The 16383-nt window shown below is 44.9% G+C and overlaps 3 protein-coding genes across 4 annotated transcripts in view; 2 read left to right on the top strand and 1 right to left on the bottom strand.

Annotated features, from left to right (window-relative positions):
• Positions 1 to 1080: 1080 nt before the first annotated feature.
• On the bottom strand, positions 1081 to 4893 carry LOC119211526 (P2Y purinoceptor 14). Of its 2 annotated transcripts, XM_062560957.1 has the most exons (3): positions 4259 to 4893; positions 4041 to 4129; positions 1081 to 2814 (listed from the first exon to the last, which is right to left on the bottom strand). In XM_062560957.1, exon 3 carries the CDS (start codon positions 2810 to 2812, stop codon positions 1784 to 1786), a length of 1029 nt encoding a protein of 342 aa, XP_062416941.1. In that variant the 5' UTR covers positions 2813 to 2814; positions 4041 to 4129; positions 4259 to 4893; the 3' UTR covers positions 1081 to 1783. The 2 variants fall into 2 exon arrangements, with proteins under 2 accessions (XP_062416941.1, XP_037318407.2); XM_037462510.2 differs by lacking the exon at positions 4041 to 4129.
• Positions 4894 to 4973: 80 nt separating this feature from the next.
• Positions 4974 to 12574, top strand: shkbp1 (SH3KBP1 binding protein 1). Its single transcript, XM_037462491.2, has 17 exons — positions 4974 to 5175; positions 5627 to 5680; positions 5806 to 5851; positions 5921 to 6053; positions 6226 to 6306; positions 6966 to 7136; positions 7234 to 7324; positions 7469 to 7659; positions 8037 to 8152; positions 8247 to 8334; positions 8790 to 8906; positions 8987 to 9157; positions 9253 to 9408; positions 9615 to 9711; positions 9788 to 9972; positions 10067 to 10169; positions 10249 to 12574. Exons 1-17 carry the CDS (start codon positions 5117 to 5119, stop codon positions 10937 to 10939), a joined length of 2550 nt encoding a protein of 849 aa, XP_037318388.2. The 5' UTR covers positions 4974 to 5116; the 3' UTR covers positions 10940 to 12574.
• Positions 12575 to 14753: 2179 nt separating this feature from the next.
• Positions 14754 to 16383, top strand: part of LOC119211508 (latent-transforming growth factor beta-binding protein 4-like) — a 29759-nt gene continuing 28129 nt past the window's right edge. Inside the window, exon 1 of the mRNA XM_062560955.1 lies at positions 14754 to 14856. Within this exon, the coding sequence (XP_062416939.1) occupies positions 14766 to 14856 (91 nt within the window). The 5' untranslated portion in view covers positions 14754 to 14765. The remainder of the gene's footprint in view (positions 14857 to 16383) is intronic.

Below are 16383 nucleotides of genomic sequence, written 5' to 3'. Positions count from 1 at the left end.
ACATTAAAATACACATCATGTACATGAGGATCTGACTGTTTCCCTTTGCTAAGCTAAACTAAGCTAAGCTTCATGTTTGGAGAACAGCATCAATGTGTTTCCTGGCTGGAACAACAAATGTCCTTCAACTATTTTTTGGTATGAGGTTGTGTCTGTCTTTAAATTGAATAAATTTGTATTGAAACAAATATTTACTGTAAGATAACGTGTGCATGCTGCCCTCTGTTGGCCTCGGACTGCAACTACACGTCTGTCACTCGCACTCAGAGACGTCCTGTGGAACCCTTTCAAAATAAATGGCCCTGTGACGGGAGGACCACATTTTGTCCCGCTAGAAACAAAACACAGCAAGTTTCAAACCTGCTATGATCAGTTTCAGTTAGTATAGCATCAATTAACACAAACGCACTGTATTACAGTATAAAATATTGTATGATGTTTTATGCTTTATTATAATAGTATATGTATTGTATATGTATCTATATTTTAGTATTATGGTATGTTTGATAAGTATAATATACAGTTTTGTTTTATTATATTATATGTTATCATAATATGTTATGATAATATATAATATAATATATTTAATTATATTATGTTTTATATTATAGTATATTTCATTGTATTGAATGTAAGTATATTACATTATGGAGATATTTTAGTTCTGTCCGGACCCCGGTTCTGACTCCTGGCTCATGGCTCTGCTGACACCTGCTGCTGCCATCATCATTACTTTAAATATGATTCATATTACTGTCATCATAAACCAACATCTTTCTGCTCTCCCTCCCCACAGAAGCCTCTGTGGATGGTGGTTCTATCTGATGGAGGTTGTCCCTGCAGTGGTCCTGCCGTACACCTCTTCTGCTACTTGCAATTACTTGTATCATCTCTGTTAGAGGAGTTGAATGTATTGTACATCTTTTACATTGTTGATTCTGTACACATGACATCCATTGCAGTCTGTCCATCCCGGGAGAGGGATCCTCCTCTGACGTTCTCACTAAGGTTTCTTCCCTTTTTTCCCCATTGAAGGGTTTTTTCATATTTTGGGGAGTTTATCCTGTGCCGATGTGAGGGTTTGGGGACAGAGGAAAATACAAAATAAAATGAATTTAATTGAATATTTTATTACATTTTATGAATATAATGTGATGGATATAGTGTGGGTAAACACGGGGACACCACAAAAATGAGATCAGCTGACTTCCCCCGGAGTCACAGGGATGTGACATCACAACAGTCTGAGCCACTTCCTGTTCTCTCAGGATAAGTTATAATAAGTTCATCTCAAACTCCAACCAACGAATCATCAAACATTTATTTACAACTATACATTTTTCATTTATCATTTCCAATTACTTGATTGAAAGTGTCTTATAATGACACCAAGATGATCACAGAAGAATAATGAACTATAAATAAAAGATCATTAAAAAAATTAGCTATATTTAAATTAGTAACTTAAATAATTCACTGTGTTTAAATTAGTAATTTAATTAATTAATTCATATATGTAAATGCATTATTTAAAGACCAGCTTATAATTTAATATTATATTTTATATAAATGAATTCAGTTTCTATTGTGTTCTCCAGAAACAGAGGCGATGCGTTCACTGACAACTCGTCTTTTATAGACTTCATTTACACACGACAGTCTGTTAAGGCGTGTCCTCTTCTCTCCTGGTTTCCTCGCCTCATCTCTAGTCCCCTCTTCTTTTGTCTCCTCTCCTTGACCCCTTGACTCCTCAGCTCCTTCCCTCTCTCTTCCCCCCCACCTCTTAGATAAGGCTCAGGCTCTGTCCCGTGGCCCCCGTGGGCCCCGCGGCCCTCCCCTTCCCGAGCAGCGCCTCCCTGAAGGTGCGGCACATAAGGAGGTAGATGAGGGGGTCCAGGCAGACGTTGAGGGCGGAGAGGAACAGCGTGGCCTCCTTCAGCTGGAAGAGCAGGAAGCGGCTGTGGCGGCTGAAGCCGGCGCCGGGCATCTGGCTCAGGGTGTACGGCACGCGGCACGCGTGGTACGGCACGAAGCACGCCAGGAACACCGCCAGCAGGGTGAAGATGCTGCGGTTGGACTTGTGGCACGCGTCGCTGCGGCGGCGGCAGCCCACACGGCGGTAGGAGCGGTAGACCCGGCGTGCAATGGAGGCGTAGCAGGAGGCGAGCACCAGCAGGGTGACCCAGAACAGGCCCACGTTGAACAGGGTGGAGGCGCGATGCCAGCTGACCCCCAGCGGCGTCTTCAGCTGCATGCAGCGCCGCGACGTCTCCGCGTCCGCGGGCCGGCTGGTCAGAACCACGTTGGGCAGCGCGCACGCCAGCAGGAGGGCCCAGCTGAGCAGCGCCAGCATGCGGGCAAAGCCCACGCTCTGCAGCAGGTGCAGCGGGGGCGCCCTGCTGCACCTGGAGGAGGTGGAAGAGGAGGAGGAGGCGTTCTTCACGATCCTCACGTACCTCTCCAGGCTGATGAGGCCCATGAAGAGGATCCCTGCGTACATGGAGGAGTAGAAGAGCACCGAGGTGTAGCGGCAGATCACCACGTGGAGGCGCCAGCCGCCGAGGCCCAGCTGGGCCGCGGGCCGGAAGGGGAAGGAGGCGAGCATGAGGAGGTCCGCCACCACCATGTTCTTCAGGTACACCACCAGGCCCGAGTCGCTTGGCACGCGGAAGAAGACGCAGGCGGCCACGCCGTTCAGGCACGAGCCCGCCACGAAGATCAGCAGGTAGAGCGGCGGCAGCACGTGCTGGGTGAAGGTGCTGCTGAGCTCTGATTGGTTGGTGGGGAGGTGGGAGGAGTTAAGGGGGTCCATCGCTGGGGAAAAACCAACAACGCCGTGTGAACATTGTGTGATCACAGATGATAAAAGTCATTCTCGTCACAACGATTGTTAAATATTAGATACAAACGCTTTATGCTGCGGATTGGTTTGTTTTATAATCATTTATTGACCTCTGAACACCAAGCTGCTTGAAGAAGAAGAAGAAGAAGAAGAAGAAGAAGAAGAAGGGGAAGGATTGAAGAAGAGGAAGGAGGAGGACGAGGAGAAGAAGTCGTCTGTCAACATGTTTTCTTTCCTCTCTTCAGATCTTCAGATTCAAAAACTCCTTCGTTTACCTAAAGAGGAGCTTCTGTTTCCACGGAGACACGTGAACAAACAGAGAGCTTCCTGGTGATCACATCCTCCTCCTACTCAAACACCTCCTTCATCCTGAGCACACCAGGAGGAGCAGGAGGAGTTTCTCTGCTTCTCCGATGATGAAACAATGAAACCTTGTGATTGTCTCCTCACAGAAGTTCTGCTTTCACAGGAAGTGATGCAGCATTTTTAGTTCAAGTCATTGTTCAGAGTTTATAATCATATAAAATAGTTTATATTGATACAATATAAAATACAGTTTATAGTACTATGTCACTGACAATGTGTCGGTAATGTTGTAGAAACTATTTTAAGCTTTAGTGAAAGAATCTTTGATGATTTGCTTCCTCTTCGCTCTTCTGTGGAAGTTTGCTGCTTTCCCTTTAAAATATTCAAATAAATATGATTCATGAATGCAAAGAATAAAGCAGGTTTGAAAATGCTACGTCATGTTTATTTAAGTCACAAAGTCATTTTCACATCTGCTTTTACACCAGCTTCTCTGAATCCATGAATCATATATATACATATATATATATATATTATATATATTGTATTTACATATAAACACTTGTTTAAATATATATGTATGTATTTATGTTGATGAATAGAAATCTATTTTTACCATGTTTGTGTATAGAAAAATGTTGACTTGATATTTCATTAATTGAATATGTTAATTTAATCGTAAAATAATGAAACCACCAAAAAAATGAACGAATGAATGATAATCTGAATATGATTTATTATCATAAGTTATTGATGTAATGTAGTATTTTCATATGGGTTGTTTATTTCTAAATACACACACTCGATGGATGCAGCACTAAATGGGAAGTATGATTTACATGAATCATTTAAATAGATATTTATCATTATACGTTTAAATCATTGAACTCACGGCTCCGACGTTGGACTTTCGTCTGCTTGTTTTTAACAAGTTATTCTACTTTGAAAGGAACAGATTCAGGAGCCTGAAGCTTTCTGATGCTGAAAGACAAAGTTAATTTTATAGTTATGACTCAACACGTTTCTGATTAAACAGTTACTGACTGACTCTCTACGTTCTTCTTCATGACTTCCTGCTGAGCTCGTTAACCAAGAGAAGAGTGGACTCACCTTCTGGACCTTCTGGGCATGCAGTTGTGGAGTCTCCCTCAGACAGCAGTCCTGTAAAGAGTGGACTTCTACTTCCTGTTTCTGGCCCCCTGCCTCTCGGTTTCTGTGCCTTCCTCTTTTCCTTTTTCCTCGGTTGTCTCCTCTCCTCCTAATCTCCTATGTCCTTGCTGATATAATCTTTTTGTTTAATCATTTTCTTTCTCAATGATGAGTTAATCAGGATAAACTGAAATTAATCAATGTGACTTAACATGAAAAGAAAGTCACTTACGATATAAACCCTGCATATATCTCATATCATATATATAGAGGTTATCTGGAGGACAAAGGGAGGAAGGAAGATTGAGGAGCATCAGAGAACATCTGCTCGGCTGCACACAGAGCTGATCTTTCATTAGATTAAAGCCTTTGAAGATATAAATATGAAATATTACTGTTATTTTGGTCACAATAATCACTCTAAACACTTTCATCTTGTCTAACACTGAAAAATGTGTTTAAAAACAGATGTTTTATATTTTTGGATAACTTATTGGCATGAACCAAAAAACAACATTTTCCTTTGTATGAAATGAATGTGGTTGTCACAATACTTTTCTACATGTTTTCAAATATTTATTTATCTGCAGGGGTATTTGTTATATTGGATTTTTACCACATTTAATACATGTACAAGTAAATAAACCCATTTATTTAAAAACCTCTTTCCGGCGGATCCAGAGATCCACCCCGCGTTTTACCTCCTCCCTGCGGGACCGGAAGTTGAGATGAAAACAAGAACGGAAAATGACTTCATCCTCTAAAATGGATTAAAATAGAATTATTATTTTTTCTTTTAAGGAGCAGCTAAACCTGCAGATGATGTCCCACAGCGCGAGGAGTGGGGACATCATCCACCTGAACGTCGGGGGGAAGAGGTGAGGAGCCGCGGAAAGTTTCGGTGTGAGCTAATCCTCCGGCTGGCTAATGCTAAGTTACCGCTAACGCTGCTAATAAAGCGTGTTAACAGTTAATTTAAATGAGTTTAAACACAAATACAAACCATCAAACACGCGAATTCCTCTTTGGTTAACCGTTTACCAATAAAAAACTTCACTTAAACTAGTTTATTCACACAAAAGTGACGCTTTATCATACGTATTGTTAGCTAACTTAATGCTACCTAGCAAGTCCTCTGAGCTAATGTTCACACACACGTTATAAGTTATAACGTGATATAACTTACACAGAGCATTTGAGGGCAAAGTAAAGCCTATAAACTATAAAGAAGTGAAAAATACCTGTATTTTTGATTATATTCACTTAAAGGACCGGACGTAATAACTCTGAAGAGAAGAAGCTAACGATGAGGGCTTTGTTTGTTGACAGGTTCAGCACCTCCCGACAGACCCTCACCTGGGTTCCTGACTCCTTCTTCTCCAGGTGTGTGTGTGTGCGTGTGTGTGAGAGAGAAACACTCGTTACCGGACTCCGATCCATACTTAAGCAATTTTACGGCGGCGGTAACGTGGAGCCGTTCACTCACAGAATGTCCTCCTGTGTTTCAGTCTTCTGAGCGGCCGGATCTCCACCCTGAAGGATGAAACCGGAGCTGTGAGTTAATACATTCATCTACTTTACACCTGTGTGTGTGTGTGTGCTGACACGCGTCTGTTTGTGCAGATCTTCATCGACAGAGACCCTTCCCTGTTTGCCACCATCCTCAACTTCCTCCGGACCAAAGAGCTGCACCCCCGAACCATCAGCGTGCACATGCTCATGCACGAGGCCGAGTTCTACGGCATCACGCCGCTGGGTGAGAGGCACAGAGTGTCTGGAGGGGCAGTAAAGGCACCACGGGGGGGTTCAGTTGATGTGAGACCGAACCAGGCAGTTACTCAGACATTAAATTCTCATATGACGTGTATTTAAATGTTGTTCCTTCGTACCTGCTGCTGTGTGTCTGATGGACAGTGGTGTGCTCACAGTGCGTAAGCTGCAGCTGTGTGACGAGCTGGACCGGTCCTCCTGTGGAAACGTGCTGTTCAACGGCTACCTGCCTCCCCCAGGTACACCACCTGTTATGTATGATGCACACTAGCAGGGTGGGGGACACAAACAAACACCCTTTATACTCTTTACATTTGTTTTTAGAGCTTTTTTTTTTTTAGAAATATTATAGGTTTTTTTACATCACTGTAAAACGCTTTTATCCAAAGCGACGTACAATAAGTGCATTTCCACATAGAGATACAAACTCAGAACAAGTAACAAGAAAGTACAATTTCATCAAATAAGCAGTTTCAAAACATGGTATAGAGCCGTTATAAGTACAGTTTAAGTGCTACAGATTGTTAGTGTTTTACTGTCTTGAGTTTGTTTGATTTAACACAAATCATCTGTTGTTCCTGATTTAACCAAAAAGCTTAAATGTGACTCATTCATTATTCTTTAAATGTTTCAAAGTTTTGGTCATTCATCTTTACTTCACCCATAATGTGTATTTCACAAATGTGTTTTTCATTTAATTTGTTTGAAAAATAAATATATATTGCGTTTTATTCATCTGATTTATCTTTTAATTTGTCCATGTCTAATTAATTTATAATTATTTCATTTTTATTTTCGGTTGGTTGATATGCCAGTTCCATGTCGGATTTGTTTATTCATAAATCATATGATTAGTAATTGTTATTCATTCATGTGACGTGTCCACTTCCTGTCTCAGTCTACCCGGCAAAGCGCCGCAACCGGCACAGCGTGGCGGGGTCACAGTTCATGGCGGGCCGGGTTGGGCCCGTGGAGCGAGCGCCGGTCAGACGCAGCAACACGATGCCCCCGAACCTCGGGAACGCCGGGATCCTCGGAAGAGCCAGCACGGAGGAGAGGACCCCCGGAGGTAGAGGCGCACACAGGGAGACGCACAAAGAGACACGCACACACACACACACCAGAGTGCTTTATTAACCTGTGTGTGTGTGTGTGTGTGTGCGCAGGTCAGCTATCAGACACCGGCATGGTCCGCATCATCTGTGGGCATCACAACTGGATCGCTGTGGCCTACGCACAGTTTGTCGTCTGCTACAGGTACACAACAACAATAATATTATAAACCTACAGCAGATCATGATATACAATCAATAATCTCTGCTGATCAGTTTGAGTCAGAAACGGAAAGAAGTATCAGATCAGAATAACCCCCCCCCCCCCCCCACACACACACACACTCAGGGTGAAGGAATCCACCGGGTGGCAGCAGGTCTTCACCTCTCCTCGCCTCGACTGGGTCATCGACCGCGTGGCGCTGAACGCCAAAGTGATGGCCGGCTCTCTGGGAGACAACGACAAGATGGTGGCGGTTGCCGCGGGGACGGAGATCATCCTCTGGGCCATCTGCCCCGACGGCAACGGCAACGAAATCGGTGAGCAACTCCGACGCTGCTGTGGAGGTTCAGAAGAAATGGAATGTTCTGAGAAAAGAGGATGAAGATAAAAGAAGAAAAAGATCTTTAAATGTACGTTTACCCCAAACTACTCCGGTGTTATTTCTGATCCTTCTTTTTATTTGTACCGGAAAGGGGGAGGGGCTTATCTCCAGGGAAACCTACTTGAACCCCAAATATAGAGATTTTCTCACAATAAAGGAGGACCTGAGTGATGGAAATCATCACTTTTAAATGACTTGTTTGCTCAATGGAGTCTGGATCCATGATGTAAAAGTCTCCACAACCATCAGCCGCTGGTTCTGGTCCCAGCGTATAAAAGTCACATAGAGAAGAAGAACTCTGTCGTCCCGCAGGAGTCTTTAGCCTGAATGTGCCGGTGGAGGCGCTCTTCTTCGTTGGTAACCAGCTGATCGCCACCAGCCACACGGGGAAGGTCGGGGTTTGGAACGCCGTCACCAAACACTGGCAGGTGGGTGGAGCCGCTCTCTGTCACATTGCTGGCTTTGTCCGGGAATAAAGTGCTTTAAGTGACCTTCTCTTTGGTCTTCTTCTGTGGTGTGCAGAACCAGGACGTGGTTCCCATCAGCAGCTACGACACTGCCGGCTCCTTCCTGATCCTGGGCTGCAACAACGGATCCATCTACTACATCGGTGAGTCCCAACAACTGGAGTGTGAGCATCAGATAGAACCACCGTGTGGGGAGGGGAAGCCTGATCTGCATCATGCTGACAGTAATCTGACTAATAAAAGTGTTAGAAGCAGCAGCAGCACCATGGATCCTGTGAGAGGAGCTCCTCCAGCTGTGTAGACCTACAGCAGCTTGACTAAGGGCTGGTCCAGACTAACCTGAGCCAGCACCAACTATAAGAGGAAAGTCATAAATGAGCTGAATGAATCTGCTCCTAAAGAGGAGCTTGATGACTGAAGGTTCTGGATCCCATCCTACTTGTTAAGACTCTAAGCGTCTCCCGAGCGTGGCTCTAGTTGGGCAGTACGGTGTTACGAGCTCTTTGAGATACCACTTGGAAGTTTATGCGCCTAAAGGGGGCAAAGAGCCAATCAGAAGCCAATGAAAACGTGCCTGAGCGGTTTATTGGTTTGTCAGATGTGCAGAAGTTTCCTCTGAGGATGAAGGACAACGACCTGCTGGTGACGGAGCTGTACCGAGACCCGACCGAAGACGCCATCACCGCTCTCAGCGTCTACCTCACCCCCAAAACCAGTAAGGACTAAGACACCGTTCAAAGTACTGCTTTGAAATACTACTTCTACTTGTAGTGAATGTGGTGGTCCTGTGATCAGGTGACAGTGGGAACTGGATCGAGATTGCGTATGGGACCAGCTCCGGGTCGGTCCGAGTCATCGTCCAGCACCCAGAGACGGTCGGCTCGGGGCCGCAGCTCTTCCAGACCTTCTCAGTCCACCGTAGCCCCGTCACCAAGATCATGCTCTCCGAGAAGCACCTCATCTCAGGTACGGACACCTCGTGTCATGCACTCGTCCTCTGGGAACCGGGTCTCGGGTAGGTGGCCTCCTCGTCACTTTGTCCCTCCGTCCTCCTCCGTCAGTTTGTGCCGACAACAACCACGTGCGGACGTGGACGGTGACCCGGTTCAGGGGGATGATCTCCACCCAGCCGGGCTCCACGCCGCTCACCTCCTTCAAGATCCTCAGCCTGGAGGACGTGGACGGACACGGAGGCTGCAGCGCCGGCACGGAGATAGGTGGGTAGGGAGGGTGGGTGGGGTCAAAGGTCAAAGCTTTATTTAGGAGTTGTGTTCAAACAGTCACCCTCTTTAGATGCTCTCTTACTGGTCTCTCCTGCATTGGCGCTGTAGACCAGCAGAAGTCACGCTAATCCATGTGAATGGGGAAGTGGTCAGGGCGGGGTCAAAGGTCACGGGGGCTGATGAGTGGCTGGTGTGTTCAGGTCCGTACGGAGAGAGAGACGACCAGCAGGTGTTCATCCAGAGAGTGGTACCGGACACAGATAAACTCTACGTGAGGCTGTCCTCCAACGGGAAGAGGTGAGCGAGACATCGCTCCTTCAAATCAGAGCATAAAGAACGACATCGGGCATTGAACGGTGTGTCCCTCCGTCAGGGTGTGCGAGGTGCGTTCGGTGGACACCACCTCCATCACGGCCTTCATGGTCCACGAGTGCGAGGGCTCGAGCCGCATCGGCTCTCGGCCGCGGCGCTACCTCTTCAGCGGCCATGGCAACGGCAGCATCCAGATGTGGGACCTGACCACCGCGATGGAGATCGCCGGGAAGGTCGACATCAGAGGTCAGAGTCTTTGTCTCTCGTAAATGCTTGACATCTTGCGAGCCCTGTGATTGGTCAGGGGAGTGATTTGGGCTCTGATTGGTTCGTTTCGTAGCGCTGGGCGGGCCGACGGAGGAGGAGCTTCTGGAGCTGTTGGACCAGTGTGACTTGGCTCTGACCAGAACACCTGACAGCACACCGAGAGCCTCCACCTGCAGGTAACCTCTGGCACAAGCCCCGCCCATGTGGTGGTGGTGGTGGTGGTGGTTGACCCATGTGACTTCCTGTCCCCTCCAGTCTCCACTCTCAGCTCACCGACGTCTTCAGGATGGACCGTCTCCACTCGGCGGCCGGGCCGCGAGGAGGAGGGGCATCGGGTTCCACCCCCTCCTTGTGCGGCAGCCTCCCCCGGCAGGCTGTGCCCCTCACCAAGCCCGTACGGGACCCCCCCATCTGCGGGCTGCCAGCCCTCAACATCCCCGCCTACGCCCCCAGCCACAGCCACACCGGCAGCCCCCGACCCACCAGGCACCAGGACCGGGACCGGGAGTGGGGGTCCGTGCGTAGGGGGAGCTTCGTGGAGCGCTGCCAGGAGCTCGCCAAGGGGTCAGAGGTGGCGGCGGGCTCTGGGTTCGGGGTCCCGTCGGGGTTTGAGGGCATGAGGCGGAGCGTAGCAGTGTGCACTGAGTTAGAGGCCAGGTTCGGCCTCAGGACCCCCACCACCTTCTCCGTGTCGCCTTGTGCACGCCACTCCCCAGGAGCTCCGCCCCCCGTCCCGTCCGCGTCATCGGCGCTGACCCCGCCGCTTTCAATCCGCAAGACCACGCCCACTCCCCCAACCAGCTCCGCCCCTGCAGCCGTGAGCCCCTCGCGCTCCAGTGCGCCCGCCGACGCCCCGTCTTCCCCTGAGAGCCTGGCAAGTCCGGAGAGCCCCGCCCCCGGACCGCCCACCAGCCCCAAACCACACATGAACGAGACCAGCTTCTGATTGGTCCTTCAGAAGCCGCACTGATCAGTACCCTCGATCAATGAGTCAAATGAGTCTGTGGAAAGTGGAACACTGGATGCTATCAGCTGTAGCCCGCTAAGCTAATGCTAGCCCTGTAAAGGAGGCTACTGGTCCCTCGTGTACTGGATGTAAAACACGCAGATGTTAGATTTATACTTCAATGTTTTTTTAATATCTTCATGAAAATAATTTTGAGGATGAGGAAATAATATCGTGGGATGGTTATATAAATTATTTTTTTTATATCTAATAAATTATGTAATATTATATACTAAACTACCAGTTTATGAAGGTATTAAAATGAATTAGGTGACAAACACTTTAATATTCTAATATATTATTCTGCATAATGAGATACTACTGATGTATTTCTACACTGTGGTAGTACTTCTTAGCTGAAGTAAGATGTGAGTACTTCCTCTGCAGCAGCGAGCTACAGCTGATCAATAAATCCTTTGTCTTTTGCTTCTACTAAACGTTGATGAGGGGAAATTAATAAATCTGTCACAGAAATATTAAATATTGATTGATCACGTGGACCAAACCGGAGCAAAAAAAGTGAAGTTAAACCTTTTTTTACTTTTTATAACCTTGTGGCATCAGTCTAAGAATTTTTTACCTAAAAGTGTTTATCAGTTTATATTTTAAAGTTTGTGTGACTAGTTGTCTTCTTTACGGCCAATCAGCTGACGTGTCACCATGGCAACAGCAGCATTTTACAGCCATATTTTAATGATCTTCTGGAAAGATTTGTTTTATTGCATGAACAAATGATTGCAAACTTTATAATCCTATTTTATTGTATTTAAGTACTTTTGTTTAGTTTGCTCACTAGGAAATATTTGTTAGTGTACTACAGTACTACACAACAAATGAATGAACTAATACACAGTGTATTATTTATTAAATTACCAGCAGAATATAAAGGCATTGAAGTGATGAATCAACGTATTTAATCATATTACTCTGCTCAGGGTTCATAATACTTTTGACTTGGCTGTTGAAGGCAGGACTTCCACTTGTATCATGGTAGTTATACTGTGATATTACTTCTAATACTGTAGTTAAACATCAGTGTCATAATAAATTATAATACATTTTAAGTTTTTGGCAGACGCTTAAATGAATTGTATTTTCAATGTGACGTTTATTCACATAATTCCACATCTAATGAACATAGTTTGGTTCTCATGCTTTAATAGATAATTATTGTCTCTGGTTTTCTATATTTGATGAAGAAACAAGTAAAAATGAAAACCTAGAAACCCTCTGTTGACTGCGTGAAGGTGACACGAAGCAGCGCTCACCTACTGGTCCTACTGGTCCTTGATCTGGTTCAGCTGGTTTCCATCTGCTGGTGGTCTCACTGTTTTATTTTTTACATTTTTTCCACTAAACGTGTTTCTGTATTTTTTGTGTGGCATTCAGGGTTAAATTAGAAACCTGAATTCAGGTTTAAACAATTTACTTAAAAATGTATATTTTTGGTAATTTTGCAACTAACAACGCCTTTTTTCTATTAAACTCACTCTCTATAAAGCTCTTTATTTTATGACCAAACCCAAATATGAAACATGATTCATGAAAAAGCTGAAACCAAAGAACATTTTGGAGTTTCTGACTAAAACTTCCCTGAAATATGTCCATGTCGTTCTTATATCTCCATCTACTTCTCCACATCTCAGAGGGACATATTGTACTTTTTACTGACAGTTATTTTACGGATTAACATAAACTTGTATATGTTCATATTCATAATAATTATCATATGATGAGTTTTTTAGGGGGTTTAAACTATGCTTCTGATATTTCGTTTTTATCATTACCATTGATCTAAATCTAAATTCTCAGATATAAAAAAAACAACAACATTTAACTCAAATCACAAAATACCCCATTTTCCTCAGTGAGATCTTAAAATATACAATTATGTAAAAGCCTGAATACGTTGCCCCATGCTGGCTTCTGATTGGCTATTCGGAGGCTCTCCGGCTGTCAGCCAATGGGAGCGGAGGAGCTGCTATTCTCTGCTCCTATTGGCTGACAGCACAACGAAGGCAGATATCGGAGTTCATGATGAATGAGAGAAAACTTCCAATGAGTCAGACTCGCGAAGTGGAGAGCCGGACCCCCCCGGGAAGCTCCATCGATCCGTCACATTGATTCTATCTGCTATCGATCAACATGCGCCTTTCTCCGTGGCTCTTGTGGATTTTAACTCTTCACACCGCAGCTCAGCATCCTCCCCCCCGGGAGGAGGGAGGCGTGCGGCCCGCCGCGAGGACGCGCGGCACCGGGAGCGCGGCTGTCAACGGGTGAGCGGATCGATCACGTGTTTAGAGAAGCCTCTTTGTTTCCTTCAGATCACTTTAGCAATATTTAAAATAACAACAACAATGAAACGCCTACATTCTTTGTGTTTTTAAAGTGTTTAAATCTATGAACCGTCAGTTGTTGGTCAATACATCGTAATACATACTGAATGAAGGGGGGGTCCCTGGGGGCCACTGGTCCCAGTCCAGGCCTCCATCAGACTGCACACTCAGCATCCAGACTGCAAACTCTCCACATTCATCAATAAGAATCATGAAATCACGTCCTGTTTCTGGGGCGGCTCATTGTCATGTGACCCCTGAGGGCCTCTCTTTTGTCTGAATGGGGCCTGTTTGTTTTTGATTCAGCCGGCACAGGGGGGGGGGGGGGGGGGGGGGGGCGTTAAGAGGCTCAAGCTGTTCAACACATGGGGGGGGGGGTCGTTGCTGCTGTGTGTATTCGTAGATTTGAGTTAATGAAAAAGAGTAAAGAGACAGAAACGAGGAAGACAAACAAATACATCAAAACATCCACCAAGTGACTCAAAACGACCTCGGTGTGTGTGTGTCTGTGTGTGTGTGTTTGTGTGTCTGTGTAACCATGAAGCATCCCACCAATCAGCATCTGTCAGGTGCGTCTGCAGACGCCCCAGCAATGTGTCAAATTGTATGTACGTGTGTGTGTGTGTGTGTGTGTGTGTGTGTGTGTGTGTGTGTGTGTGTGTGTGTGTGTGTGTGTGTGTGTGTGTCAAACCAGCCTCAAGCGCAGGTCTGACAGTCAAGTGATGGATGCAAAGTCAACACACACACACAACACTGTGAATTTACTGACTGGGTTTATACACTGTGTGTGTGTGTGTGTTGAAGAAGTTTGTATGAGTGTGTGAAAAGAGGAAAAAGTCAATTTTGACTTCAAAGTCCTGTGAGACACACGCAGGTCTTGCTTTTGGTGTCCTCGTGAGGACCAGCTCTGCTACGGGGACCCGTAACCTCGTGACCATGTGACCTTGTGTAAGGCTTCAGGTTGATCCTCAGGTCACATGTCCCCCTTATCGTAAACATTCCTGTCATTTTGAGTCCAAACATAAAAGTCAGGGGTGATGACGTCACTGATGTTTCTGATCATGTGACGTTGTAAACAACCAATCACACACATACTTCCTGTTACACACAGCTGTGATGACCATCTCATGATGGCTGTGGGGGGGAGGCTTATTTGCACCCAGTGTTGATCTGCTAATTGACTCCTTTTCCCAGAAGGCTCACAGCGTGCAGCTGGGACCTGTTTTCATTAATCATAAATATGAAATAACGCATCTTCAGGCTTCTAGGTGACCAGTGGAGGAAAAAACAGATTTCATTTTGATGCTGGGTTATAAGAAAATAGAAAAATAAATATTATATACTGAAAAAGAAAAAGCTAAAGTCTGAGCAGTTTGTCTCTATCAGTGAGATATATTAAATATTATGCTTTTTGTGACCATGGCTCCTTAATGATGACTATGTGCTGCAGGCCTCGTGTGTGTGCAAGTCGCTGTTGTGTTGGATGGACTTTCTCACCTGGGACCTGGCGGTGCAACAAGCGTGAGTACATGGCGTCCCTCTGTCAATCACACCTCAGGCCCACTAGTCATCTCAAGGATCACAAGGAAACAAGCGTCACATGACGATTCAGTAAAACGTTAGACGGTTACGGGATTTTAAATTTAAAGCTCATTTGGGTATTTATGTATTAACCTTAATTATAATATGGATAAAAGCGTCAGCTGCAAATGTAAATATTAGCGCAATCAAACGATTAAAATATTTAATTATTTACGATTAGCCACTTTTATGTCATAGTCAACTCAAAAAGAATCACAATTAATCGCATAATTTGTATCTATTCTAAATGTACCTTCAGTTTTCTTTTCCATAATCTTTTGTTCATTTTAATGCTCTTATCAACATGTAAAAGTGGATTCGCTTGCTTAATGCAAATGTTTTATTTTACTGAAAAACAACATTGCCAAACAGGGTGGTACAAAATAAAATGATAAAGTGCATATAAGCAAAGACTCAGCCCGCAGTGCAGTTAAACCAAAGGTTAATATTGAACAAAGCAGTCAGGCCTCTAATTTCAGAAACAGTGAACCCTAACAGTGAGGTTACCAATAAAAGGATAAACAGACAAACCTGTTGACATTTCAAAAAGTCTTCAACCCCCCCCTGTCAGGGATCGAGGGTGCAGGACTTAGACGCAGGGTCTTCTGACAAAGTGCTCTTTATTCAAAACAAAAACCAAAGAACGTGCACCAACAACAAGAGACATTAGACAATGACGCGACAAAGAACAACAGGCACACGGGGCTTAAATACACGAGGGGGGTGCAGGTGATTGGACACAGGTGGAAACACTCAGGCAATCACAAGACAAGGCAGGAAGTGAAGTTAACCCAGGACCACAAGGAACATGAAACTTCAAACTAAAACAGGAAGAGAGACCAAACCGTGACACCCCCCCCCCCCCCCCCCCCCCCGGCCAAAAATAGAATAATAAATAACGTTAATCCCGCGATCAAAATAATGACATTGTTAAAATGGGTTTGCATTAACGTCGTTAATAATAACAATAACAATAAGTAATTGTACTTAAGTCTCGAATCCAAAAAAATGTTCAGAAGAGGCCGGGTCATTGCCGGGTAAGAATAATTATTGATTACGTGTCAAACAAATGTTTTTTTTTCTTATTACATAAAAAACATATTTGCTTGTTTCAAATAAATAAAAAGAAGTCCCGTCTTCTTAAAAGACTACTGAGCAATCTCATCTAAGTCCCAGAGTGCATTGCTGTGGTAAACATGGCGGGGGAAACTGGAGGTTGATATTTGCATTTGCTTCTTTTTGTAGATGATGAGACAATGTTGTGGCTTTGATTACACATTCGTCTCCATAGCAACATTCGCTGAGGCTCATGGCTATTGTAGTGTTAAGAGGTATTTATATTATACAATACATTATCAACAAAAGATCCAACATCTCGATGCGAGTCTTTAAAACCAGATTACCAAGTATCAATCATCGATCAGACGTTGATTGTGATCAATAAATCTGATGTTTTTATGCCGTCAT

This window comes from Pungitius pungitius, chromosome 3, assembly GCF_949316345.1.
Source record: "Pungitius pungitius chromosome 3, fPunPun2.1, whole genome shotgun sequence".
In the NCBI taxonomy this organism is placed as follows: domain Eukaryota; kingdom Metazoa; phylum Chordata; class Actinopteri; order Perciformes; family Gasterosteidae; genus Pungitius; species Pungitius pungitius.
Note: the sequence above shows the minus strand (reverse complement) of the source record. Positions and strands in the feature narration are given on the sequence as shown.

Coding starts and splice junctions, on each gene's coding strand:
- LOC119211526 (XM_062560957.1), bottom strand. CDS start 2,812: ATGGACCCCCTTAACTCCTCCCACCTCCCCACCAACCAATCAGAGCTC.
- shkbp1 (XM_037462491.2), top strand. CDS start 5,117: ATGATGTCCCACAGCGCGAGGAGTGGGGACATCATCCACCTGAACGTC. Junction 6,307..6,965: donor CGGCTACCTGCCTCCCCCAG/GTACACCACCTG, acceptor TTCCTGTCTCAG/TCTACCCGGCAAAGCGCCGC. Junction 9,712..9,787: donor CTGTCCTCCAACGGGAAGAG/GTGAGCGAGACA, acceptor TCCCTCCGTCAG/GGTGTGCGAGGTGCGTTCGG.